This window comes from Mytilus trossulus, chromosome 9, assembly GCF_036588685.1.
Source record: "Mytilus trossulus isolate FHL-02 chromosome 9, PNRI_Mtr1.1.1.hap1, whole genome shotgun sequence".
Lineage (NCBI taxonomy): Eukaryota > Metazoa > Mollusca > Bivalvia > Mytilida > Mytilidae > Mytilus > Mytilus trossulus.
The window spans coordinates 45,969,038-45,996,960 of record NC_086381.1 but is presented as its reverse complement, the minus strand read 5'-3'; the positions used below and the strand labels follow the sequence as shown (position 1 = coordinate 45,996,960).

At 31.4% G+C, this 27,923-nt stretch overlaps 2 protein-coding genes across 3 annotated transcripts; both read left to right on the top strand.

Annotated features, from left to right (window-relative positions):
* Window positions 1-6,560: 6,560 nt before the first annotated feature.
* LOC134682999 (Rieske domain-containing protein-like) lies at window positions 6,561-12,323 on the top strand. Its single transcript, XM_063541984.1, has 3 exons — window positions 6,561-6,761; window positions 9,857-10,039; window positions 10,391-12,323. Exons 1-3 carry the CDS (start codon window positions 6,710-6,712, stop codon window positions 10,618-10,620), a joined length of 465 nt encoding a protein of 154 aa, XP_063398054.1. The 5' UTR covers window positions 6,561-6,709; the 3' UTR covers window positions 10,621-12,323.
* Window positions 12,324-18,741: 6,418 nt separating this feature from the next.
* On the top strand, window positions 18,742-26,596 carry LOC134683006 (uncharacterized). 2 transcript variants are annotated; one of them, XM_063541997.1, is made up of 4 exons: window positions 18,742-18,978; window positions 23,102-23,119; window positions 23,624-23,675; window positions 26,077-26,596. In XM_063541997.1, exons 1-4 carry the CDS (start codon window positions 18,839-18,841, stop codon window positions 26,401-26,403), a joined length of 537 nt encoding a protein of 178 aa, XP_063398067.1. In that variant the 5' UTR covers window positions 18,742-18,838; the 3' UTR covers window positions 26,404-26,596. The 2 variants fall into 2 exon arrangements, with proteins under 2 accessions (XP_063398067.1, XP_063398069.1); XM_063541999.1 differs by lacking the exon at window positions 23,102-23,119 and having other exon boundaries at window positions 18,744-18,978.
* The last annotated feature ends 1,327 nt before the right edge of the window (window positions 26,597-27,923 follow it).

The following is a 27,923-nucleotide window of genomic DNA, read 5'->3' as shown; positions in this document are numbered from 1 at the left end:
CTGAGGTAGTCAGTCACTTCCTATATATTCAATTGATATTTTATAGCGTGTCTTTTTTATATTGTGATGTTTCACTTTTTTACAGATCAGGGCGAATGATGGTACATATCAAAACGTTTAAATTCCGTTGCATTTGTTTGCATCTGTCCTTAGTCAGGAATCTGATGTTCAGTAGTTGTCGTATGTTGATGCGGTTGATGCGGTTGGTTAGTGTTTCTCGTTTCTCGTTATTTATATATATTAGACCGTTGGTTTTCCCGTCAAAGTTTAATGGTTTTACACTTGCATTTTTTGGGACCCTTTATAGCTTGCTGTTCGTTGTGAGCAAATGATCCGTGTTGAAGAACATACTTTGACCTATAATGGTTTACTTTTATAAGTTGTTACTTGAATGAGAGAGTTGTCTCATTGGCACAAAGACCAATATCTTTTATATCCAGTATTTGAGGATCCATACCATAGAACGTGCCGCTGGACTAGGTAACATTTTCCATCTTGACTAGGTGGGGAAAACTAGAAGAAATATTGGATAAGGTCAATAAAGTTTTCATTATACTTGGTACTCAGTGGCGGAGCTAGAAAAATTTATGTAAGTAGGAGCCAACTGATTGCCGAAGTGGGCCCGCTCCGGTCACGCTTCAGTGATTCTCTATATAATCAACCATTTTTTTCTCAGATAGGGGACCCGGCCGCTCTGCTTCCCCTAAATCCGCCTCTGTTATTTGAAAAGCCCTGTAACTTTCTTTGAGTTATGGCTGTGTTTTATTCATAAATTTCCCCTCTTTTTGACACTTTGGTATTACATTTTTCCAACACACAAAACTAAACCAATATGGGAAAAGGTTTCATTTTTACCTATATTACATATGAAAAGGTATTCATTTTTACCTATATTACATATGAAAAGGTTACATTTTTACCTATATTACATATGAAAAGGTTTACATTTTTACCTATATTACATATGAAAAGGTTACATTTTTACCTATATTACATATGAAAAGGTTACATTTTTACCTATATTACATATGAAAAGGTTACATTTTTACCTATATTACATATGAAAAGGTTACATTTTTACCTATATTACATATGAAAAGGTTACATTTTTACCTATATTACATATGAAAAGGTTACATTTTTACCTATATTACATATGAAAAGGTTACATTTTTACCTATATTACATATGAAAAGGTTTACATTTTTACCTATATTACATATGAAAAGGTTACATTTTTACCTATATTACATATGAAAAGGTTTACATTTTTACCTATATTACATATGAAAAGGTTACATTTTTACCTATATTACATATGAAAAGGTTACATTTTTACCTATATTACATATGAAAAGGTTACATTTTTACCTATATTACATATGAAAAGGTTACATTTTTACCTATATTACATATGAAAAGGTTTCATTTTTACCTATATTACATATGAAAAGGTTTCATTTTTACCTATATTACATATGAAAAGGTATTCATTTTTATAATCTATAATATACGAAAAGAGGGGGGTAATAAAGCCCCAGCGGGCAGTGCCCTCTATCAATTAAGTATCCGCTGTACACTTGTTCTTTTGAACATATTTTTTTTGTTACTTTAACTCCCGGCCTATATCGTGTAGAAATAATAGAAATGTAAACATTTCAATTATTCAAACAAGGGTTAAAGTTCAAAAATTTCAATTTATTTTGCAGTTGGAGAAAACAAAGAAAAATATGTTATAATATTTATATCGTGTTTATATGTTCTCAAGTTTATTTGATTACGTGCGGATAATTGTAAAATGAAATATGAAAAAAACAGATACTTCCTTAAAATATTGATTGTGTCTATAGATCTATATTCCAATATAAAAAAAATGATAAACTATTTCGTAGTAAAATGTTCACTACCGAATTCCTATATATATATATGAATGTTCAATACTAAGACGAGAACGAGACCAATATTTATATTTTTCAATTACGCAACATTGGGGTGAACGACCACGCAGAAAATAGTTGAACGAACCCTATTGGGTTGAATGAACGTTTGAAATCAATGACAAACTGATCTTTCAGAGGTTACTAACCCTAAAAATTATATCAGTTTTAGGACAACAAGGTCACTAAAGGTTAAAAAGAATGATGCGAGGACGCGTCCTTTTTCTCACCGATATTGATTAGATTTCTATCAACATTGATGAATTATAATTAGCTTTTTATATTTGTTTTTAATAAAGATATTGTTCTACATCTATATTTGTTTATCAGTAATGAGATATAATCAATAAATATACGTTTTATAATATTAAAAAAATAATATAACTAGTAATGTTTATTTTAGCAGTAACGTACAAGTAGAATTAAAAGTGGGGTTGTAGAGAGGTAGGAACTTTTGGAAGTAACCAGGGAAAAAGACACTCACACGAAACGTGTGTCTTATATTTTAAAAGTAATGCAGTGTTAATTTTGTTTATTTTTTTCAAACAATCTGTTTTTGCCAAATCATGGGGCGGGGTGAAAAATCAGTACTCTGTTTCGTCCGTGTGTACTGAGATTTAATGAAAAAACATTATTGAAAATTATCATTGAATAGAGATACAAACATTAATGTTTACAAGACGAATGTAACCAATCTATCAAAAACGTAACATTTAGAACAAATTTACACAAAGGGATTCTACAAAATCCGTTGAATTCTGACCTTTTTTTATAACCGTTGTGTACTAACAGAATATGCTCAGAAAATGCAATTAAATTATCTAATCTACATACATGATATTATTTGTGTACGTTTTTTTTTTGTCGCTTCTCAGTTTATCGTATTTTACATGGGCGGATATAAGGGTGCCCCCCTTTTCATTGGAAAAATTTGGTTGAGTACCACTGTTTTATGCGCACTCTCCTTTGCCGTACATAGTATACAGAAATCATTTTTTTTAGAGTAATTCTAAGATAAAAATATGGCACATAATATTATAATGTCTTTTTCAGAGGTTTTTGAATACTTTAACTGTTTTGAATTGCAGAGTAAACAAAATAACGTCATTAGCATTTTTCAAACACCTATCTACCACCCCTATTTTGTAAATGGTATGGTGCTGTCTAGACGATTGGACTTGACTGAGATCCTAGCTTGGTTCATATCAGGTCATGATAACCGAGAAGAAAGGTCATTTCAGGTCACTTCAGTAGATCATTGGAATATTCCATCTGACTGACACAGTGATCGTAATCAATGAATGAATGAGAAATAGACTAATCCACGGTAAATCGTCATAGACTGATCTGGGATTATACCATTTGCTGGAAACTTGATGATGTAAACAAGTGTATGACGACAAGAAACACAAACATCCTCTGTGAAAATAGATATACTATACTAAATGAGATTTTAAAAGGACATAAATCTTTAACATCAATTCTCTGTAATAATAGACCAAATATGAAAAATTTTGGCCAGATTTTTTCGATTACTTTTTTTTAAAGATTAAATGGTCCAAATAAACAGTCAAATTAAAAAAAAAAAATCAATAAAAAAAATATGTATAGTCTGGTTGCCATAAAAAAAATTGACTTCTCTAAACAATATGTTAATTTGAACCGTGATGTAGCTGGGACATAATATATGTATCAGAATGAATTAACTATATTATAAAAATCAAGGAATAATTATTGTATATTTAAATACTACTGGTATACAATTCCTTGTAAAAATATATTATACTATTAATCATTATGTGCATTATTTTTTTTTTTTAATATATGTTCTATCTCAGACTCCGGGATCCTGGATTTGATGTTAGGACACTCCTAGGAATTATCATGCGTTAAATATTCATCAAGTTAATTTTCCACTGGACGTTATATACGGCCATCTAGCCATCTAGAAATGCTGAAGGGGATTTGCTCATAGTTGAAGGCTGTACAGTGCCCTATATAATTGGAGGCTATATTATCGTCCTTTGGTCATGTTGGTATCTTGTAGAAAGTTGTCTAATTGGTATATGACATGCACGGTTATGTCTGACTTGTAAGATATATATATATATATACATAAATTAGGCCGTTAGTTTTCTCGTTTGAATTGTTTTACATTGACATTTTGTGGCCTTTAAAAGTTGACAATGCGGTATGCAGTGGCGAATCCAGAACATTTCTTAAGGAGAGGACCGCTGACTGACCTCAGGGGGGGGGGGTTGCTCCAGTCATGCTTTAGTGATTTCCTATATAATCAACCAATTTCCCCCCCTGGATCCGCCTATTGGACTTTGTTGGAGGACGTACGGTGACCTATAGCTGTTAAATTCTGTGTCATTTGGTCTCTTGTGGAGAGTTGTCTCATTGACAATAAAACCACATTTTCTTTTTTATATCATGGAAGGTGTCAATATAATTTAACTATCTACCCATGTCAGCTTATAAAATGTACTGCAGTGCACGTACATTGAATGCAGGTCGTGTGGTCTAGCGGGACGGCTGCAGTGCAGGCGATTTGGTGTCACGATATCACAGAAGCATGGGTTCGAATCCCGGCGAGGGACGAACCAATATATATATATATATATATATAACTCGTCTAAACATCATCCCAACAATGTTAGGTCTGTAAATTTGCTTTTGCAAATTTTTGGTTCTTCCCTCGCCGAAAGATAAAATATACAAATATACAAAAATAAAGCTTTCGGTGGCCGTGTGTTACTGACTCAGACCGTACTTATAAATATAATTATTTTCTGTAACTGTATCATGCAATAATTTCTAGGATCCTTTACTATAGATAATTGAGCTGATCTGTAACAATCTCCATGCCTTATATATCATGTACTGTAGTATGCCGCTAGTTTAAAACTGACGAGGAAAGATAACACACGGCCACCGAAAGCTTTATTTTGTAAAGCCCAGGTGGTCGTGTGGTCTAGCGGGACGGCGGATGTGCAGGCGATTTGGTGTCACGATATCTCAGTAGCATGGGTTCGAATCGGCCGGCGAGGGAAGAACAAAAAAATTGCGAAAGCAAATTTACAGATCTAACATTGTTGGGTTGATGTTTAGACGAGTTGCATAGTCCCCGATATAAAAGGATCCGATATGACAATGTTAAACAATTCAAACGAAAAAATGAACGGCTTTATATATATAAAAAAAATGAACGAAAAACAAATATGTAACACATAAAAAAGCGGCATCCACTGAATTACAGGCTCCTAACTTGGGACAGGCACATACATAAATAATGTGGCGGGGTTAAACATGTTATTTACTATATCATTATTAGGCATAACAAATGTTCAGTGGAATAAAACTTGGTACGATGCAGGGCACTTTATGGTAAGGGCACATTTAGGTGGTTTATTTTGAATTATGTTTGGGGCTAAGAGGTCACATATCTAGGTTAGGGTCAAGGTAGTAGGGTTAATTCATAGCTGAGTTGTCACGTAAAGTACCGTCATGGGGTTAAGGTATCGGACTACTAACACAAAGGTTCCTGGTTCGATTCCCGTTTCAGGAACTCAATTTTCGGCTCTCCCTTGACGCCATTTGCGAGTATGGTCTTGAGGAAACGATGATAGCCCGTCGGAAGGGGACGATAAATGGCTGACCCGTGTTAAGAGAGAGTCATATCTCTTGCACGTTAAAGACACCCTTGTAGATTTCGAAAAAGAGTAGGCTAATGCCACTACAAGGCAGCACTCGCACCCGCAAAGTGGAAAGGGATTAATATAAGTTGCAAAACTTGTTTCCCAATCCACTATAAATAAATATGTTTAAACTAAGGTATCAAAGCCATTTACCCACAATAGTTTTTTTTTTCTCGATGATAGAAACTATATTTTATATAAATCTGTACCACGATTAAGTGTGTGGAATTATATAACTCATGCGTTGTTTGTCATTATATTATTTAATACAAAACGGTAAAAAAAATTATCCATATGCTAATAAATTCTCCGAGTGACGTGTTGGATATTTAGGAACACGGCGTATATATACTATGAAATAATGAACACATGGAGAAACTAGTCGAAAAGTATTTGACATAATTTGGTGAACCCTAGAAATTTATCATAGACGACATGAACCAAAATCAAAATTTGGATGATATTGATTGATTGATTGATGGATTGATTGATTGATTGATTGATTGATTTATTGATTGATTGATTGATTGATTGATTGATTGATGGTTGGTTGTCGTTAATGTTCATCCAGTCGGGCAAATGCGGTTTCATGCATGTTTAGGGCGATTTAGAAAATAACGCCATCAGTAAGTTATCTTTCGGAAATTTATTTAACATGTCCAAAAACTATCAACTTTTACAAAAGTGTATAAAAAGTATCCCAAATAGAATAAATACATTTCCTAAAGGCACCGGCTTAGTCTGCGCAACGAAATACGCAATCGTGGACAATATTCTCCTCTCAGGCATATATTGATTTGTAATGAAATATACTGACCAAAGAAGGCTAACTCAGCCTATTTTTATAAGCATGTCGGTTTCCGGAAAGAAAGGTTGTTAGTTCCGAAACCGGTTCTTAAATTACAGTTATTTGTCCTTGACCTCAAATGTAAATACAAACAAGGGCGCCAGAACATGTGTTTTTAAAATGCTGAAAACATTGATATAGACCTACATCATGTATCAAGATGAGGAAATCATACATGAATTTCAAGTTTAATAGACTGATTTAACCAGAGTTAGAGGCCTGAAATGCAAAGCAGTTACAAAATATTCATCCCTGTTGATGGGATAAAATACTCTGGTACCATATGGAAATTTAGTAGCTTTAAATTCCTCAATCATGATTCTATGTCTGATCTATACACTAAAATTTTCATTTGTACATGCCATGTTGGGTATCTATGTATATTCCTGAACAACTAGAGCTGACTTTTATTTAGAAATACTATAAAAATAACTACTAAAAGATAACATTGTTTTGATTGTACACATCTTACAGTTTGTGGTTTCTGTAAACTGTTTACATACATTTGTACGATGAACATGACAAAGTATGGTACATGATGATATGTACATAATTATATCAATTATTCTGAAACAACTTTTCAAACTTTAACCCACTTGACAATTTTTAGCGTCAACAAGCGACAAGAAGCGACAACAAGAATTATTTTAGCGACAACAAGCGACAAGAAACTATTTAGCGACAAGAAAACATTTTTTTTTTAATTAAGATTAATTATTGCAATAAATTTTAAAAGAATATGCAAAAGAAAATAATTTTAGCGACAAGAAAGTTAAAATTGATAGAAAAAAAGGAAACATTATTTACATATTTATTTTATCATCTATTATGTATAACAGGCAGTATTACGTTTTTAAAATTATTGTATTATGAGATTACTTTTCTGTGTGCTTAAGAACATATTATTTATCTTATAATTTGTTTTTTAAAACTCTTTTCGTGCAATATATATTAAACTCGCAAAATGAATTATTTGTGCATCATTGTCCTGAAAATAGTGACAAAATACAAAGAACTGAAACCAAACAAGAGGACTCATGGGAGAAAGTTAAACGCAATCCTAGAGTCCACCACTTCAACAGATGGTTGGCTGACAATCCTCAAAACAAGTGCATGTGCACGTAAACCTTACCAACAGAAACGTATTAAAAATGCTAAAACTACAACTTCAAAAAGGGCAAAAATACAGTGAACCTTAGTGGTAAAAATCTACGGCTTATCAAAATGGGACCACCATGTCTAAATATTATGTTAGATAGGAATGTACATATTACTATATAATGACTAAAAATAATTTAAAAAAAAATAATAAAACAAAATATATATGGACCCAAGGTAGAACCACGTCCTCGTCGTGCGGTCTGGAAACACGCTTAAATAATAAAGATAGAAAAGTGTGGCTGAGAGTTCTACAAACAAAGCATCGAATTGACATAACAAGAGTACACTTAGAGCATACTGTAGTATTAAGCAAATGAATCAATATATTATATTCCATTATGCCCACTCCATATATATCTCCATTCGTTTATTCATACTTTGACTTTGATGAAAACAGATACATACATTATCTTATACATATTCTTCATATTCAAAAATTAAAAAAAGAAGCTCAATCTCTTTCTTCTTCACAAATGTTTAATTTCTTCATCTACCAATATACTAATATAAACTTCACAATCTCTTTCTTCCTCACAAATGTTTCATTTCTTCGTCTATCTATATAATAAAACATTTTAATTAGACATATCTGCTCATAAATTTAAAAAAAACCATTACATACAAATTTCTTTATATCTAATAAATAAAAATTGTTTTCTTGTCGCTTGTTGTCGCTGAAATAATTCTTGTTGTCGCTTCTTGTCGCTTTTTGACGCTTGTTGTCGCTTCTTGGCGCTTGTTGTCGCTAATTAGTGAGACCCTCAATGAGGAAGGACTCCACTCAGCGACAAAATCTGAGGGAGATTTTGAACGAAAAACATTTTCAAAATAAATCTATGTCATCACTCATGAACGTCTATGACATGTATTTCATTTTAACATCTCTTTAATCATGTTAATTACATATGTACTACATAACATGTATACATGCTTAAGGTTTATATAATAATTTATCAGGACATAGACTAAGTCACAATGATTGGTTTAAATAAAAAAATAAACTCTTATTACTGACTACATGAACACAAAAATGTACCCGTTTCCCTGAAATGTTTTGTTGTGTATTTAAACTAAAAAGAAAATATATTTCACCAGCTACATGTATATATATTTATCGTCCTTCCCTACGCCTATATCACTCTGCTCTGTCGCTCAGTAATTCTCGTATCAAAACTTCAAAACGAGACCAGGCATTATCAGCGACGTCACAATGTTAGAGGAGAAGTTATCAGCGACGTCATAATGCGAGAGGAGACGTTATCAAGCTTGCTTTCGTCAAGCGTAAAACTGTCTTAGGGAGACGAAACAAGACCATTAATAAAACGATAAATAGATAATCGGGTTTTCTACGTATAGATATCGTAAAATATCAGCCGCTCGACACAATATGAAACTTTTTAACTCGTTCGCTACGCTCACTCGCCAAAAAGGTTCACATTGTGGCTCGCGGCTGATATTTTACGATATCAATGTGTAGAAAACCCGATAATCTATACGTATCAGGCCTGTTCGCGCCCAATACACTTTCGCACCCTACACGTTTGCACTCTACATGTTCGCGCCCAAGTTTACTTCCAATTCCAGTTGAATAATTTGAAAATCATGATTGTTGTTTTAAATTGCTTTGGTGTAAATACTGAATGTATTTATAGCTTGGTATGAGTGAAACATTGAAGATTTTAAATGAAAAACACAAAAGATAATTGTTTTTAACAGCTTGATCCTTTTGATCTGAAACAATGAAATATTTGTGAAATATAGCAATACACTATTATGACCAATACATGATAAAATTTATTCAACACACAAAAAAAACATAGTCAGAATCTCACTTTATTAAGAAAGGATTATTATTTTTTTTAACAATACACTATCCAAAATATATTTATTCAACACCAAAAAAAAATGCTGTCTCACTTTATTTTGAGACAATGACAACAATTATACTTATAAAAATACACTTGCCAAAACTTGATTACAAAGTTATTCAACACAAAACGAATTAAAATTGGGCCCGAACATGTAGGGTGTGAAAGTGAAAGGGGGCGAACATGAGTGGGTGTGAACGTGAATGGGCGGGAACAGACCCAGATTCATATATATAGAACACATTTCTGACTTGTACTTATACATGTGTGATGTACATAATTTAACATTTATGGTAACTTTAAGTCGTTACTTTATAAATCATTTAACTTTATATTTTTCAGATTTGTTTGACTGGTCTGATCCTTCACAAAAATGTAAAGTAGTACAAACTTCAATACAGCGTCCTGGTTTACTGCGACAGAATAGTAGAACTGGTTCCTTAATCAACTGTAATGAGCAGAAAATAGCCTTGTTCAGACATGGAGTAGATGTGTTTGCCATTAATGAAAAATGTCCACATGCAGGTGCATACAGTTAGATGTACATTGTATTTAAAAAAATAAATAATTATAAATGAACTTGCTACAAGTGTATATTGAATTGCAGATACTTAATAAACACCTTAGAGTATATGTACACACTGTTTTTTTCGGTTTATTTTTTCTCTCCAACTTCAGGGATTTGTGAACTGATGTTTCTTTTTTCATTACTAATTTTGTAACTGGGTACAACTTTGATATACAAATGTACTCTAATTAATGTCTTTCTTCAACATGTTCAGCATATACTTTTTTATTGTCCTTATATAATTACCGTATTATGTGGTATCTTCAATGTAATAAAAAGTTTAAACTTACCACATGGTTTTGTTTTAGGTGGTCCACTGCATTTAGGAGACATTGAAGAAATGCCAGATAATACTTTATGTATACGATGTCCGTGGCATAGCTGGAGGTTTGATTTACTGACTGGGAAAGTAAGAATGCCAAAAGGACAAAACCGTGAAGCCAAAGTTTATCCTGTCAATGTTGGAGAAAATGGAAAACTCTCTATAGGGTTTGATGAATTTAATGCTAGATATTTTAGTGGAGACATTGATTTTTAATCATAGCTGATACATGAAGAGGGTAACTAATATCCCAGAAGATGATAGGCTACATCTAGAAGAGAATCGTTACTCCTTGACTTCAGAGAGGTTAGGGAAGACTGCAGAAATATGTAAAAGAGTTTATAAATTTTTTTCAGAAAAGATACAGAAAATAGCAGTGTGAATTTGTAATTTTATTGTAGCCTTGTGAAATTAGATCTTAACCATGTTAACAAGGAAATTGGTATTATTGTTATTTAAAAAAAATGTTCCTTGTTAGTTATTTTGTTAAAGATTGGAATTTATCTATTTGTAAGCAACTTGGCTGCCAGTGGCTTAAAATGCATGTTTACCTGAAAAATATCAAAAATTGTATTTATGGATGTATAATCCATTTTTCAAAATAACAAATTTCCTGGAGGTTTGTATGAGGACTTGAGCAAAAATAGTATGCAGGCTTTGACAAAATTAAGAATTAAATTATCCATTTAAATGTTTTTTTCTCCTCAATCCACTTAAATTGGTACCCACATACACAAACGAATCCACACTATTTTATTTGCATCGACAATTTTTTTTTCACTTCAGTCTCACTAAAAGAAAGCCTACTATACATGTACAATTAATGGGTAGTATATATTAAGTATAAAATTTGTTATTGATATTTGTTTAATATGTTCTGTAATGCATGTTTGAATGTCTTTTACAGTTTATACATTGTACATGTTAGAGTTAAAACATGCAAAGATGATAAAAAAGTGCATTAAATGTTTTTGATGAATTGAATTACAGTATATTTCTAGTCCAATGAAAATTGCTTGTTATCATACAAATGTATTGTGTATATTTAGTTTGTTATAGTTTTTATGAAGTATATTGGTTACTTTTAGTTTCAATGTTATGATAGACACTTAAAGATATTAAGGAGAGAAGTTGTTGAAGTGGTAGAAAAAGATAAGGATTAGAAAAAGTACACAAAAAAAAGAAATAGCCAAAAAAAAAGCATAGTAATTTAAAATCCTTTTTTAATTCCCTAATATAAAATGCTCATGTAAAGTAGTTTGTTTAAAAAGGTGACATTTGTGATTGTTACATATTTGAGTTTTATTTTCATTACAGTAAATTTAAAACAAAATAGGTTTTTTTTACCATTATAACTTTCATTTCAATAACCCATAATTTGTTATGCTAATGTTATCAGATATAATAGGGCATGTTTACATATGAAGTCAAATACAATCAAAATTAAGAAACCCGTGCTTCAGTTGTGTTTTGTCTTTTTTTTTAGGTTTTTAGAAGAATTTCAGATTTTGTGGGCATTTTTTAACAAATATTATTAATCTTGTATGTCATGTATGTTCTTGCCAAATCTTTTTTTTTTGTAATGGAAGTTGTCAATGTGATTTGTTAATTAGTTGTAAATACAGGTTGTTTTTTTAAATACATATCAGTTTTATGCCCAAAAAAAAATCTGTAAAGCAAAAATCGGAGCAACTGTAGGTTTTCTTGTAATTTTTTTAACAATGTATTCAAATTTTAGATGTTATTGCTTCAGAGATGATTTTTGTATCGTAGAGTTGTTGATATATTTGCCCTTTTGTCTCTTGTGAATAGTTACATGTATCATTCCATATCTTTTTATTTTTGAAGTTTTATGTTCAATGGGAGATAACCCACAATTTTTGTTTATTTTTTTTTGTTTATTTTTTTTTGTTTAAACAGTTATTGTGATTTTTATTAATGGAAGATTTTTAATGTTTTGATTTTGCATCAGATGATAAATTTCATTAGCTATATTTAATTTAATAATTTGAATTTATTCAAATGTTAATAAAAGCCAAACAAAATTAATATTTTGTTCTGCAGATTTTAATTTTTGAATATTTTAACTGTTTTTTTTTTGTTTTAAAAAAATATCTTTAGCTCACATCGATATTTAATGATGGGAAAAGAAAATTTTGAACAAAATGTATATGTTATATATATTTCTAAACAATAAAATGTTTTAATATAATTTATGTCAAGATTGTAAAGTATTAATGAAAGAAGTACTTCCCATGCACTTGTTTTGTCTTCTTTTAATAAATCCCATAGAGAAAAAAACAATTAATTTTGCAAAGTCACTGGGCATTAGTCAAATTAGAAAGCTTAGTGATAGATTTTATTTGTTGAATATAAATATATGTGGTACAGATTTCAGTCTGTTTATGATAACAATGGCATAAAAAAATATAAAAAGTTAAAAAAAATGTCACTATTATAGACAATAACCCTTTATTGTTTCTTCAAACCTTGGATCTGTTAATAATAAATGACAATACCAAAGCACTATCTACTAATTATAAGGTTATGCAAGAGGGGGTTTGGGGGGGGACTTTTTTCAGGATGTAGGGATCTGGTGTTTTTAAGCTGGGGATTTCAGGATTGATCCTTTTGGGAACCGGTAATTCTTTTTTTTTTGAATTTTCGGATGATGGGTCATGATCTAAATTTCTTTAAATTTTGGACCTCAGGATTTCATGTTTTTTTCAGTTTTTAAGACCAGGATTTCCGGATTAGGACCCCTCTGAACCCCCTTCATTCAAGGACAAACAGTGCATTGGAACCTTTTTTAAGTCATAGTTCTATTGAGAGTCAGAGGAAGAAATATTTTTTCAATTACTGCATATTATGATTTATAATGATAATGGTTTTAGGGCATACTTAAGTTTTATACATATTTTATATTTTGTTCATTATAATGCATTATTGTTAAATAATTTAATTTTGGATGTAACGCTTCTTCTGATTGGCTGACGTTATTTTATTATCAGCCCATAGACATAATTTAGTCATGTGACCGTGACGTCATCAACGTTTTTTCATGGTTTCTACGGTTTAAAATAGAATTTAGAATTAAATTATAAGAAATTTTTATCCAACTATCTTTTTTATTTAAGGAATGACTGTAATATTTTTTCTGTCTATTCGAAATAACATAAAAAATGTGGTGCACACTGTTAAATAACCCGCTACACGAGTTATTCAGTGTGCCCCATATTTTTTATGTTATTTCGAATAGACAGAAAAAATATTACAGTCATTCCTTAAATAAAAAAGATAGTTTGATAAAAATGTTTTGTTGAACAATGGTGAATTTGTGTAAAAGAAAGAGAAGAAAGTTTAGCTTTTTTTTGTAGATTTAAGTTACAAATTTCAGAGTTGATTTTGGTGTCTTGTAGTTGTGACAATCCTTGTCATTTGTTTTTTTGTTGGATTGTTGTCGAATAGGCAACTACATCACATCTGTTTATTTTCGAATTTGATGTTCAATGGGAGATAACCAACAATTTTGTTTTTAACTGTTTTTAAACAGTAATTTTGAAATGTACTATTGTATTTGATGAATGATATTTCATGTTGTAGACTATTTAGTGCATCATATGTTTATATTCTTTTAAAAGATATTAAAAGCTATATAGTAGTAATGGTCAATAACAAAGCCTTACCTTCTTTGGTTTAGGTTCATTCAAGGACAAACAGTGCACCAACATTGGAACCTTATATTGTGTCATAGTTTTCTGGAGATTAGGTGTACATCATACATGTAAAAATATTTTTCAATTACAGCATTATATGTTTAATCATGATAATGGTTCTAGGGCATACTTTTAAGTTTTATACAGATTTATATTTTGTCTTTTATAATGCATTATTATTAATAAACAGAAAATTTTAAACATGTTTTGTTGAACAATTGTTGTATAGGTGAATTTGTGTAAACGAATTACTGTAAATTCAGAAAATATTGCAAGGTTTTTATTATTGCAAAAAATGCAACAGAGTTGTAGACACAATAATTTAAACTCGCATTTTGAATTATTTTATATGAATTTAACAGGGTTTTTCTCAAAATTGAAAAATTAAAATCGCATTTAAGTCTAAAATGACATTATCACAAAAAGAAATGCACGCAATAATTTTTGAATTTACAGTAGTTTGACAATGTTAATAAACTGGTAGGTCCTTTCAAGTCCATCATAAGAAGTCAAAGTTAGCTGTTATAAAGTATGACATTATTATAAAAGATAAACTTTCAAATTAATGTCTGTTGAATCTTGTCAAACAAAAAACACTCGAAAAGACAGATGACGATGCAATGTGTCATTCTCTAAATAAACTCATCACAGATACCACAACTTAATTTAGTGTATACGCCAGACGTGCGTTTCATCTACAAAGACTCATCAGTGACGCTCGAATCCAAAAAAGTTAAAAAGGTCAAATAAAGGGTCACATAAAGTATGTAGTTGAAGAGCATTGAGAACCAAAATTCCTAAAAGCTGTGCAAAAAACAGCTAAGGTAAAAAAAAAAAAAAAGTGCTGACTACTAAATTGTCCTTTAAAAAAGTTGTGTGTGAAAACAACAACAGCTATCAAAGATCTACAAGCAACACAAAATTCTCTAAAAACATACACCTTGTGATGAGAGTAACTCATTTGACCCCTTGGGCCAGATGAGTTAATAAAGAATATATTTAAAGAGGAGAGGAAAAGCTGGCTTTCAAAAGGAATGTTGATTGCCTGTTTTCGAAAACTTGTCTTCCAAACACAACAATTTCTTATCAATCAAGAAATTATTTTATTTTTAAAGAAGTATAATACATCTATCCCTTAAACAAGATGTTTGAATCTACTTTAACAATTCCTTCCAATGAAACAAAGCAGTACTTACTCTTTCAATCTGTTAACCTAAGATTGGGAAATAATATATAAAGAGTAAAAGTCGAATGCTTTTATACTGTTAATTTTGCAAGAGGAAAATTTGATTATGACTTCTAAATGATTTGTTTTCTTCTGAATTTTCCTAGTATGATGCCATGAAAAAAGGCTACAATGTCTGATGACGTCGCATAAAAAGAACTCAAGTTTCTGAAAATCTTTGAAAAAGAAGGATAAAAACAGAGAAACAGATTCCGACACTATAACACGTGTATTACGATATTTCTCAACTCTCGACAGTTCAATTTTAGTTATTTTAAAGCTTGGCAAGCCTCGCGCTTTAAATAATAAAATTTAATTGTCTCGAGTGGAGAAATATTGTTATACACTTGTTGCAGTGTAGGAATCTATATTTCCTGAAAAGAGCTTTTGAATTCTCAAGTTTCCACATCTGTCACACATTTAGTTATTACCCCAAGATTGATAAGTTTTAAAGAAACTCTAAAGCTCATCTTGAATAGTTGTTACAATTGTTGTTTATACAGTTTGGAAAAAAGCTTTGTAGATCACTATGCAGACACAGCTATGCGGTATGGGCTTTGCTCATTGTTGAATGCCGTACGGTGACCTATAATTGTTTATGTTTGTGTCATTTTGGTCTTTTGTGGATAGTTGTCTCATTGGCAATCATACCACATCTTACAGCAATATAATTTTGTTTGTAAGGACACTTATGCTATTTTGGTATCCAGTAAAATGAAGGAAGATCTAGTTCTTCATCTTTGGTTGAAATTATTAGAAGCAGAAAAGATGTATGTTTGCCTAGGATTTCCTCTTTGATATAGGTGTTGTTATATATATAGGAAGATGTGGTATGAGTGCCATTAGTACAACTCTCCATCCAAGACACAATTAGTAAAATTAAACATTATAGGTCAGAGTGCAGCCTTCAACACAGCCTCAGCTAACATGAAACAGCAAGCTATTATGGACCTGAAATAGTCTAGTCAAACTAAGGTTTAACCTCAAATTAATTGCAACAGAAAATGTTTTAATTCTAATCTATAGCATTTAGTCCCAAATATACACAGAAAAAAAGTCCCATAAAATCTAACTCGAGGAAAAGTCAAAATCAGCAATTTAATTTCCTATGGAAATAATCATTGGAAAGGGAAGATAAATCTGCAAAAATGAGTCTTTTTTGTCAGTTTTTTGTTTATTTTCTTGAAATTCATGTAAAGCATGATACATGACTATATTACAGGTATATCTGACATCTTCTTCTCATGAAATGTACAAAACCAAAGTGTTCTGTTTATTTTCTTTTTTGGGCACATATTTTATTGAAGAAATTGCAAATTTGGTATTGTTTATATCTGTATATCATATTTGTTCAGCATTTTTTTTATTCTACCTTGTTTAAAGAAACTTTAAAACACAAAAAGAAGAATATATGCTCAATTATTTTTTTATTAAATTTGTGATTCTGTACCTTGACATATCAAAAAATCTAATAAATCATGGTCAACTAGTCATAATGATTTAAGAAATTTAGGTTGAAGCTTGATAAAAGATATGGAAACTCCTTTCTAGTTGTTTGTTGTACTCTAAAGACAGTTAAAATATCAAGAATCAATTCCTTCTGCTAAAAAGAAGCGATAAAGTTGTAATTTTGTTTCAACTTTTTATTGATATTTCTGCCTCTTTTGCAGAGTTATCTCCCATTTTAATGCAAATCTCCATAGGAATTTTAAAATTGTTATTTTTAAGTCTATCATAAGTCATAATTTGTTTAACTTTTTCCTGTGTTTTTTTTAGGTATAGTGCTAAAGATTAACACTTAAAAGTCTTCTGCTGTTGCAATGGTCTGATTTCTGCTAGATTGACTGGAATAAAAATTACTAGTGAATATAACACCATTCAAATAGGAAAACCAACGGTCTAATCAATATATGAGAAACGAGAAATATTAATAACAGTTTTTGGTTAATTTTCCAAATGTCAACCCCTTTTTTACGATATTTTTTTTAAACGAGAACGGAAATTAGGAATGTGTCAAAGAGACAACCTGACCAAAGAGCAGACAGCCCACCAATTCTAATTATGGTTTGTATGAATTTTTACTGAAATGGTATATTTGTTTCTACTGGGAATATACAAGTTTTCAGTCCTGTAACGTTACTATATAGTCCCAGGTTTCTTCTGATTCAGTGAGTTGTGAGCTGACATAATTTTGACTTCGCGCTACCTATATGGCAAACATAAGCAACTTCCCCCTTTAAGACTGATCCCTCGTTGAAATGAGTGAATTCTAAACCCCCGCAAAGTTAGATAGTTTCAGTTCATACATATATCCAATGTTTAAAGGTTGGACAGGTGCTCCGTGAATGTAATCTAACCAATAATTAAATTGTTAATGTAAGAATTAAATAACAAAACATTAAGATCAGATTGTTCAATAAGAATTACCGTATCATACATAACAAATGTGATTGATACTTTAAATTTCGGATTCGGCGATCATGTGTTAATTGTTTCGTCATGGTTACTATATATGTTTATGAAGTTAATACTAGCAAGTATCAGAGACATATAATAACATACATGTCTTTTCAAGTCTTACAACTTGATCGAACCTTCATGCTGTACATGTAAACCTCGGAATCACCGATCACGTGTTGTTTTCGTCATGGTTACTATGTTAGGCTTGAAATTAAAGCCAGCAATTGCAAGTATTCAAACTTTCTGAAGATTGGCTAGTCAAGAAAATATACAACTATAGGGAAAGTTTGACATTATAGAAACAGGTGTGCTTTAATCTTAAATAGAAAGCTAAAACATACACCTCAGGAAAATATGATAAAGGATTTTTAGAAATCAATCTTCGAAGCGGAAAATGCATCTTTTACATAAATTCCATAGACACTGGCCAGGTTTTCTTAGGGGGTGGGGGATTTATCTATATACCTGATTATAACAGAGTTGGTTTTCTATCAAAGACAAGATCCGCCCTAAACAATTATAAATCTATTTCATAAATTTTTGTGTCTATCGAAGTTTGAATGCTACGAAACACTTTTTTTGTGCGATATTCAGATACAAATTAACAAACTCTAAATGCATGCGAAATCCAAAAACGAAATCAGAAAATGCTATATTCTATATCTAGTGTGATGACCTAACACAAGCAAACTATACCCATTTATTAAAATATTATTTGTCTTTGTTCTTTACCTAATGCACACATCACATAAATGGTCAACACAGTTGACAAATAAACTGCATGGTTATAAAACTGAAGTGCATTCGGCTCCGTCTCGAGTATTTTAGATAACGTTAGGCAAAGATACCATAAGAAACCAGCATAACAAATAATTTTTAGAACATTTATTGTACAGAATTAAATATTTAAATGGTATATGTTGTAAAGCTATACCTATAAATATTGTAATGTGTATAAGGTCGGTTTCTATTGATTAGGCCTAATTATATTTTACATATAATCTGGGGTATAAAAAGGAAAGTTGAAATCACAATGTTTAATCGGTTTTTACCTATAGAGATTGAGGACAAGTACGATAGTCACTTCTGGGAGGAATACGTTTTTCCGGGTTACTTCAGAGATCGAACAATGTCCCAGTCTACGGACCCAGCAACTAAAAATAAAATTGCAGAGTAAGTGATTTTACAATTTATTTGCAAGGTTTTATTTATTTATCTTATTCTTTTTTTTTCAGGTATACGTTTGCTGATACTAACACGCTTAAAAAAAAATTCAACTTTTAATTAATTCGACTTGCTGGTCAGCACACAGTTGTCGCACTGTTCACATCATCAGCATTACGCTTATTTTATTCAAGATTAGAAATGATATTAAGATAACTTTTTATTTCAGAGTGGAGCAATTATAAGACTGTCCTTTTTAATTGTCTCAATATAAGCATAAGTTTTTCAGCTAACGATTTACTAGTTTTAATTGTAAACTCTTCATAAATGATGCATACAGAATTAATTTATACTCTCGACTAAACTCGATAACGACCGTTGTAACTTTTTGCCTAGTATGAGACTGGTTTCTGATCCAGTACGTGTTTACTATGAAGATAACTTTAGTTCTATATATATATAGAAATCTTAGTCATGTATGGAAACCTGTTTTAATTTATAAATAAAATTTACCATCATCATCTTGTCTTGGTCTTTAAAGCATTTTTAATCTAATTATGAGTTAGAATTATACTCTGAACTTAAAATCCGTATGTTGTCTCTGTCACGGATACAATGTGTAAGAGGTTTCTGAACTTGATTACAGAATACAGAAACTGGGGGTCCTCTAAGAGCGCGGTATTATTTTTTCAAGTTGTCTTTTTGTTAGTTGTTTTTGTGCGGATGAGTTGACCCATTTTCAAATTGGTTCTTGCAGTTTGTTTATGTGTTGTGTGGGGGACCAATAGTTATGCAGGAAGGCTAAAAGCTCGTTATCATGTTTAACTATGCCATATTCTTATGTCTTTGTCCCAAGTGAAGAAAAATGTATTCTGATGGGTTTCGTTGTTTTAGCATAAATCAGACAGGTTTTATAACGGTTTCATATTTTGCAGTAACGTGGGACTTTTTATAGCTTATCATACGATATGGGTTTGCTCATTGTTAAAGGCAGTATGGTGACCTGTAGTTAGTTACCTCCACGTCCTCTGCCGACTGGTCTCTTATAGAGAATTATATCATTGAAAACCATACGTAGATATAAGAAGATCTGGTATGAGTACCAACAAGACAACTCTCCATCCAAGTCATAATTTGTAAAGGTAAACCATTATAGGTCAGTGTACGGAATAAGTCGACATAGAGCCTTGGCTCACACCGAACAGCAAGCTACAAAGGGTCCCAAACATTACAAGTGTAAAAACATTCAAACAGAAAGACCAATGTCGGTCGAATCTTGAAAAAAAACCGAGAAACACTTATGAACCATATCAACAAACGACAACCACTGAACATCAAGTATCTGACTTATGACAGGATATCTCCTTGATTTTTTATATTCTGAGACACGCAAACAGCCAAGCCATGGTAACCAGCTGCCCAACAAAGTGATATTAAATATAAACGTGTATGGTATTCTTTTTTTAAGGGGCGAGCTCAAGAACACAAATACATGTAGGGTCGATGTTATTGATTAACCCAAATTTTCACTCTCTCCCTTTTCTTAATTGACATTATATTATGAATATACATATGTGTAATGCATTAAGCCTTAAATACGTCGTTCTATATTATTAAAGTGCTGTATTGCTGTATTGGTTTCAAGCGATACCCCCAACAACCTTCATTTATGTTTTGTTTTAGTGTTTGTTTAAGGATCAGAAGTTATTTGGCAGATATTATTTTTAGAGATAAATAATAGACCCTCTATAGTGTTACACTAACCCAGAACGTATTAGTAGACTTGTCCTATATAATACTTGTAACAATGTATTCGAATGTTTATATCTATGTCGTCTATCTGTCACAAGCGAGCAGTCAATCCAAAATGTTTCTTTTTTTATTACAATTGTTCAAATATGATTTTACAATCAATAATCAATTCACCGATTGTTGTTTCGTTGTTCTTCTTTTAAAAACTAAATCGTTCGATTAAAACATTTAAATCAGCTTTTAATTCATACAACATTGTTTTATTTCTATACGTTTGAACGGTTTAAATTAATGCGTCTTTTGATTTTGAACTTTATATGCACTTTTTATTTGAAAGCATGTATGATATTGAATTTACATATATAAATCATTTTCAATGAAATATTTGCACATCTTAAAAAAATGTTAGTTGAACCAAGGATTTCCTTGGTGGAACACCAAGTGTTCCTTGTGTAAGAACGGAACGGTGTTTCGATACGGAGTGGACCACAACTATCTTCTTTTTTCCTTTTATGAACAAAATATTAAGCCTATTTTGACAGCCGTACTAAGCATAGCAATTAAAGAACTTTACCGAACCCCAAAAAATTATACTTTGTGCATACGCATTATCAAAAATTGTTACGGCTCAGCACAATACGTAAATAATGTAGACTTCAAAATGGATTATCATTCTGCCATGGTTGATGACTTTAATATTATGACAAGTGTGAATGACCATAGAGTTTGTCCTCGAGTTTGAGTTCAAAGGGTCAAAGTTCGTGACAAAGTTCGAGTTATAGTTTGGGTAAAAGTTTGTGATAAGTTCAAGTTAATGTTTGAGCTGCATTTCAGGTTACACTTTGTGTTAGACTTCGAATAGAATATCGCGTATGAGTTCCAGGGAACCACTCAAGTTAGGAAATCCAATCGCAGTACTAATTTATCGAAGGACATGTAGGAAAATCCGTCTGTTCGGAACAAATCTTAACAGCATTATGCATACGGGCTCTATATAACATAGAACGTTCTATAATACACATAAACAACTTATTATTATACTTTTTTCTGAGCAACAAGCATTATTAGAATCGAAAGAATATTCCAATAAGTTTTACTTGCTCTAGTTATAACTATGTATGTCTACTGTTGTGTTAAGTTCTTACAAAAACCCACCACATACAATAAAATGAAAAGCGAAAAGCAGTTAAATAAAAAAATAAGTTAATTTGATTTTTCCTTTTTTTCACAAATTTGATTTGTCTCAAAAGAAACAATAAACTTTATTTACAAATGCATTTCATATTTTATATGAGCTTTTACAACATATATCACACTACTATCTTTTCATTATATTTAATGTCTTTATAAGAAAAGCAAAGACTTTTCATTTATGTATATAAAAGTTTTGACAATCTCTCAGCATTTCTCTTTGTCATTCTGCACACTCATTGTAGTTAACCCCAATAAACTTTGAAATAAATATAAAAACATTTATGATATCGTAAATTTATTCAACAACATTTTTATTGAGCAGCTTGGATCAAAAGTAAGATATCTTTTGTTTATATAAAAGTTTTATATATCTTTCTAATAAAGCCGTCAATCATGGGTCTCATGCAGTTATTTTTTTAAAGAGATAACATATGGACCAAAGTTAGGTAATAATATGTTTTAAATTCCTTTTAACACAAAAATTAAATTAAATTTGAAAATACGGGTTTATCGCCTTCAAATAAAGCTCTAATATAATACATGCTAAGAGATATTGCTTGTGCATATTACACCCACTTAAAGTGTGAAAAGTAATGTTTGTTAAGTGCATATATTTAACAATGTTATATGTTCTTTTTAAAAATTTGAAATGGAAAAGGGTAGTAAAATATTGTGAATTTGAGGCTAAGAAACGGTATAACTAAATATTTGTTCAGATGTAAATGTACTGCTTTTTAATTAAGGTTTGCCTGGCATTAAAGCTTTTGAAACGATTTACGTACTCAGCTAATCTGCATATAATTGTATTAACAAGTTGTTAAAATTCATGTGAGAATCCAGTGACCCAGGATAGGGGCGAAATTGTCTTGATCAAATGTGTGCTCTCCATACCCGTCTAAACCAACCACTGTAATTTGGGAACAGGAGATATACAAAAAATCAAAAACGCATTCAGTTTCCATAATTTGATGAGCTACTCAATTGAGATCACCAAGATAATAAGGCCTTTAATAATCGACTTTACAATACGGGTTTTTCTCATTGTTGAAGGCCATAGTATGATATCAAAGAACTAAATTAAAACCTAATAACATATTGTTTTAAATAGAAAGGAAATAGATTTTTTGGCAGTAAAATGTTTTTTCTACACAATCACTTTTGAATTTAAATTGGATGTGTTTTTCAGGTATAGGCGACGCAGAAGGTACTATTAGTTCTTTTACGCTCCACTTTAAGTGGGCTTATTTAGACTGTGTTGGGAGTTTGAATATAATATCACATCATTCGGTGTGCTTGTACATGCTTTTACTGTAACTAGACAGCCAGATTGCTCCCTTCTCGGCACATTTTCATCACAGTCAAACCTCACATAAACATCTTAGCAGTGTGTATTTAAAACTGTCAGAGGGAGGGATTTTGAGACAAGCTTTCATATCACACATTATTTTAGAATACATCTTTAAAGCTTTACGTAGAAATTCAGTATAATATTTACTTGCTATTTGCTTTGTTTTATATCTGTCAGATATGTATTAAAAGGGAGTAAATTTAACTATCTAAATGCACGAAAGTTTGAATTTCATTTATACCTTTAAATAATCAAATAAAATAAAACAAATCAAAATGTTCTGTATACGATTCTAAGAACAGTTTACTGCGTTATGCATTTCAGAAATTAAGTGGTTGACTTGATTTTTTCTTATTCCAGGGAACTAAGACCACCTAATATTGACTACAGTCATCAAGATAGTCTGTTTGGGGTAAGTTTTATATGGGCACAGTATATCAGTATATCTATTCCTAGATTTATAGAGGCACATCATTGAAAAAAAATAATGACGATTTTAACCTTTAAGGATCATGTGGTAGAGACCTATAGTCTGTGCATAAAGTGTCCTTTTTTGCATACTCGTTAATTTTCCGTATTGGCAGTGCTTTAATGGTATGGCGAAGACAAACATTAGAGTAGGAATTTGCCCCAACTAAATGTCATTCTTAATAAACACCAACATACATGAATGTTGCTGAGTTGCTGTCAAATACATTTTTACGCTTTAATCCCTTCCCCGCCTTTTTGTATCGTCTTTAAAAGAAAGAAAAAATCACTTTATGGACCATCATATATATATTATAAGCACTTTACGAAACGTTAAATCGAAAGGTTGGTTTAACTTTGATATGAACGAAAAATTTAATTTTTGATCTATTTTAGAAACATATATTTAGAATTTTTTTATTCATTTGATCAAAGCAAAGGATAATTTGTTGGTAGGTTTTAAAAGTAACTCAGTGTTCACAAGAAATATTCCTTGCTGTAAGACTATTATAGAATAAAATAAGTTTTGAGATTCGCCCGTTATACATAAAGAAGTTCTGAGATTCACTGTAAACAAAAACGTTTTGAGATTCACGCGCACCTTTTCCAAAACAGAAGTTTTGAAATTCCCCTTTGAGACACGAATTAAAGAAATGTGGGGAATAGGCCAATGAGACAGCAACCCAACGACGTATTTTTATTCTTAAGAGAAAAAAAAATTAAACAGCAGAACGTACAAAATGTTACTCATATTCGATAAATATGATAGACACAAATGATGGATATAAAAGTCTTGAGACCATGCTTTTTAATAATAATAGAGAGACACAAATAAATAAATTTGCATGAATTGATGCCAATGTGTAAATTTATGCAAAACAGATGTACCACCAGGTCCAATCGGCGTTAACCGCTGATTTTTCCGCACGAATATCAAGCTTAAAAATGATAAAATTAATATGATCAGATTAAAGATTTACAGTTATATATAATGTTATGAAAAAAAATAAAAATAAGTGATAACGTACATATGAAAACATTGTTAAGAGAAGTTTAGGAATGCTTATTTAATTCAATAAAATGAAGTTGTAATAGTATAATTTAAAAAACAATATAATTAATTTATCGAAATAAGCTAGACAAAAAATATCCTTACAAATCAATGCTTAAAACTATATAATTGATACTATATGGGAGAAAAGTGTCAAACAAGGTCAAATAATTTGACAAAGTTTGACCTTAGATAAGTTTCACTGCCAACTTTATAATGCGCCAGGTTCTAAATCTTTACTATGTATGTAAATGGAAATGATAAGTTACTGTTTTTGTATAAGTTAGGTATTTCTAATCTGGATATGCTCAGATTTTAAAGATTAATTCGTTTTCACTATAGTGACAGCCACTTTAAAATGTACGAAGTTAAGTTTTGATAAGTTATTAAGCTATGATCCTTTTTAGACATATAGCTAAGCACCAAAACAACATTATATGTGATCAATGTTTAATGCGATCACCTGGATTTAATAAACATTTGGTTTATACTGTATAATGTACATACCATACTTACCATAAAACGACCGGAGAATGATATCCACTTAGCATTTCATCTAAATCGTAGTAGATATTGAGAATGGAACGGGGAATGTGTCAAAGAGACAACAACCGGAATATCGAGCAGAAGTCAATATAACCCAAGGCCACCAATGGGCCGTCAACACAGCTTGAATCCCCGCACCCGTAGGTTTTAGCTGGTTAATAAACAAACATTTGAACCAGTTCATATGGACGTCAGACTTAACTCCGAAACATATATAAATGAACCGAAATAAAAAAAAAAAAAAAAAAAAAAAAAAAAACAACAACATTCAAGACACTGGCCAGACGTTCCTTGCTTTAGACAGGCACACAATATGCGTCTATATATGATTTAAATCTTTGTCAATATCCTTTTCCAAAGCAAAGCTCTTTCGTCTCACTTTTCATAAGAATGTTAGAGCGGAATTTTTAGACTACTACATGTAACGGGCATATTGAGTTCCGTCCATTGTCTATGTGTCAGTCGTGTATCAGGTTGAATATTTTTTTAAGGTAGTTTATGCCGTGATCATTTTGAAGTTATGAACACATGCTTTGACCTTTAAAAAAATATGCAAAGTGTGCGCTGGATGTGGTGTCCTAGGACACATGATCTGATCTTATTGTTTTCATATTCATAAGATTCTTACTTGCTTTAGGGTAAACTTTAAATCCAAAAAGAAATGAGTCCTAAATCTTATTTTTATACCATTAAAAAAAATAGAATTGTAATTTTTCTCTATTCTTTACATTGAAAAATTCTTTTGCAGAATTCATTTTCATCTAAAGCGTATTTCGTCGTACACCCAGAATGGATATCTGAAAATGTCGACCCACCTGTGTCAAAACCTTTGAACAGACCACCATGGCCTTGGGAACAACCAAGATACCGTCAAAATCTTCAACGATTCCATGCCTACAAAAACGCACAGAATGGAAACGGTAATGGAGAAGGAACAGAAGAAAGTAAAAATGATATTGAAAACGGAAACTTTGGGTTAAATAATGGACTTAAAACGCAAGAAGAAGAAATTCCATACACAGTACCAAGTTCTTATAAAATAACTCATCCCCCAGAACAACGATTAGGTTATTGATTTTGTTTATTAGATAAGCAGGGATTTTGTCTTTTGAAAATATATTTTTGAATGTTTGAAGATTCATTTGTGTTGGTAAAGGAAGATCAGGTATAAAAATGAGAAAGACAAAATGTTAATCAGTATTAATAGAAATTTTATTTACATTCAGTCATATAAATTAATTTATTAAAAAAATGTTTTGTTGTATTTTTCTTTTTATAATTTGCATCTTTTGCATGTTTTACTTTAAACATCTAGATATTGTCAAGGAGTGTTGGTTGAGATCAAAATTTTACGCCAAAAAATGTGAATTCATATGCGAATTAGCTTATTGGCGTAAACATTCCCCTTTTCCATTTCCAATTGTGAAACGTTTCAATTTCTTTGTAGCAACATTCCATGAGCGTTGGCATATGGAGTAGATATCTTCCATTTAAAACAATGCTCTAAAGTTTGAATTTTCTATTGGTGGATTCAAAGGTCTAAAAGTTGAAGTCATTCCTTCGGAAGTTTTATGGACACCATCGCGAGTTGATTGAAAGTTTTAAATTATTATGTCACATATGACATTTAAAATGTTTCTATTTTTGTTACCACAATGACACCCTCTTCGTGTCGATGATTACATCTCCGAATGAGAATTATCATCGAATTTGTACTCACCATGAACAACATGACTGATGCATGCTACTTCTGAAGTAGTATCTGCCTAAATCTTCCGGAGCATCCGAGACTAGGGTTCTTCATGTTCATTCTTTTAATTATAGTTGTTGATCTTTTCGTTGTCTTTCGTGTATTACTGAAGTGTTACAAGACATCTACGTTCTATCCATTTTTTAGCCAATTTTATCCGGCTTTGGCTTCTGAAGTAACTTCAGAGTCGATCGAATGCATAACGAGAATATCCTGCATTCCTATATTAGGAACCAACTTTTTTTGCCGATTTAGTTCATTGGTCTTAAAAGGAAGACTTCATACAGCAACTTTTAAGGAAAAAAAGCTAACATTATATCCTTTAACTTCTATCGTTATGTTAAGGTTCTCACACTGAATAATTCAAAGTTTGGTGACTGTTGACTGCATCTATACCATCAAAAATGAAAAATAGGAAACCACAAACACAGTTATGTCTGTCTCATATTTTGATTTACACATATAAATTCGGTCGATAGGATAATAGATGAGACGAACTCAGCTTCACGGTTGTGAACCTTCCGATTCTATGTAGCATCATTTCAGTAGCGCCCGCATAAGGAGTAAAAGTGTATTTTCCCTAAATGAATAAGACATTCCCGAGCTTTAATTCCTATCACGATTTCCTTAACAAAGGACGACTGCTTACAAGGAAGCTATACTAACCAAGAGTTTCAAGTGGCACTTTCGAAAAAAATGTAACGGAGTCATCGCGAGTTAGTTATGAAAATCTGTCACAGGTAACAACAGCTTTGTTTCTATTGTCTTCACCACAATCCCTCCCGCTTTTCGTCGATTTCGTACTAACCATGATCAGTATGAGGAGAGCCACTATTGGAAAAGGA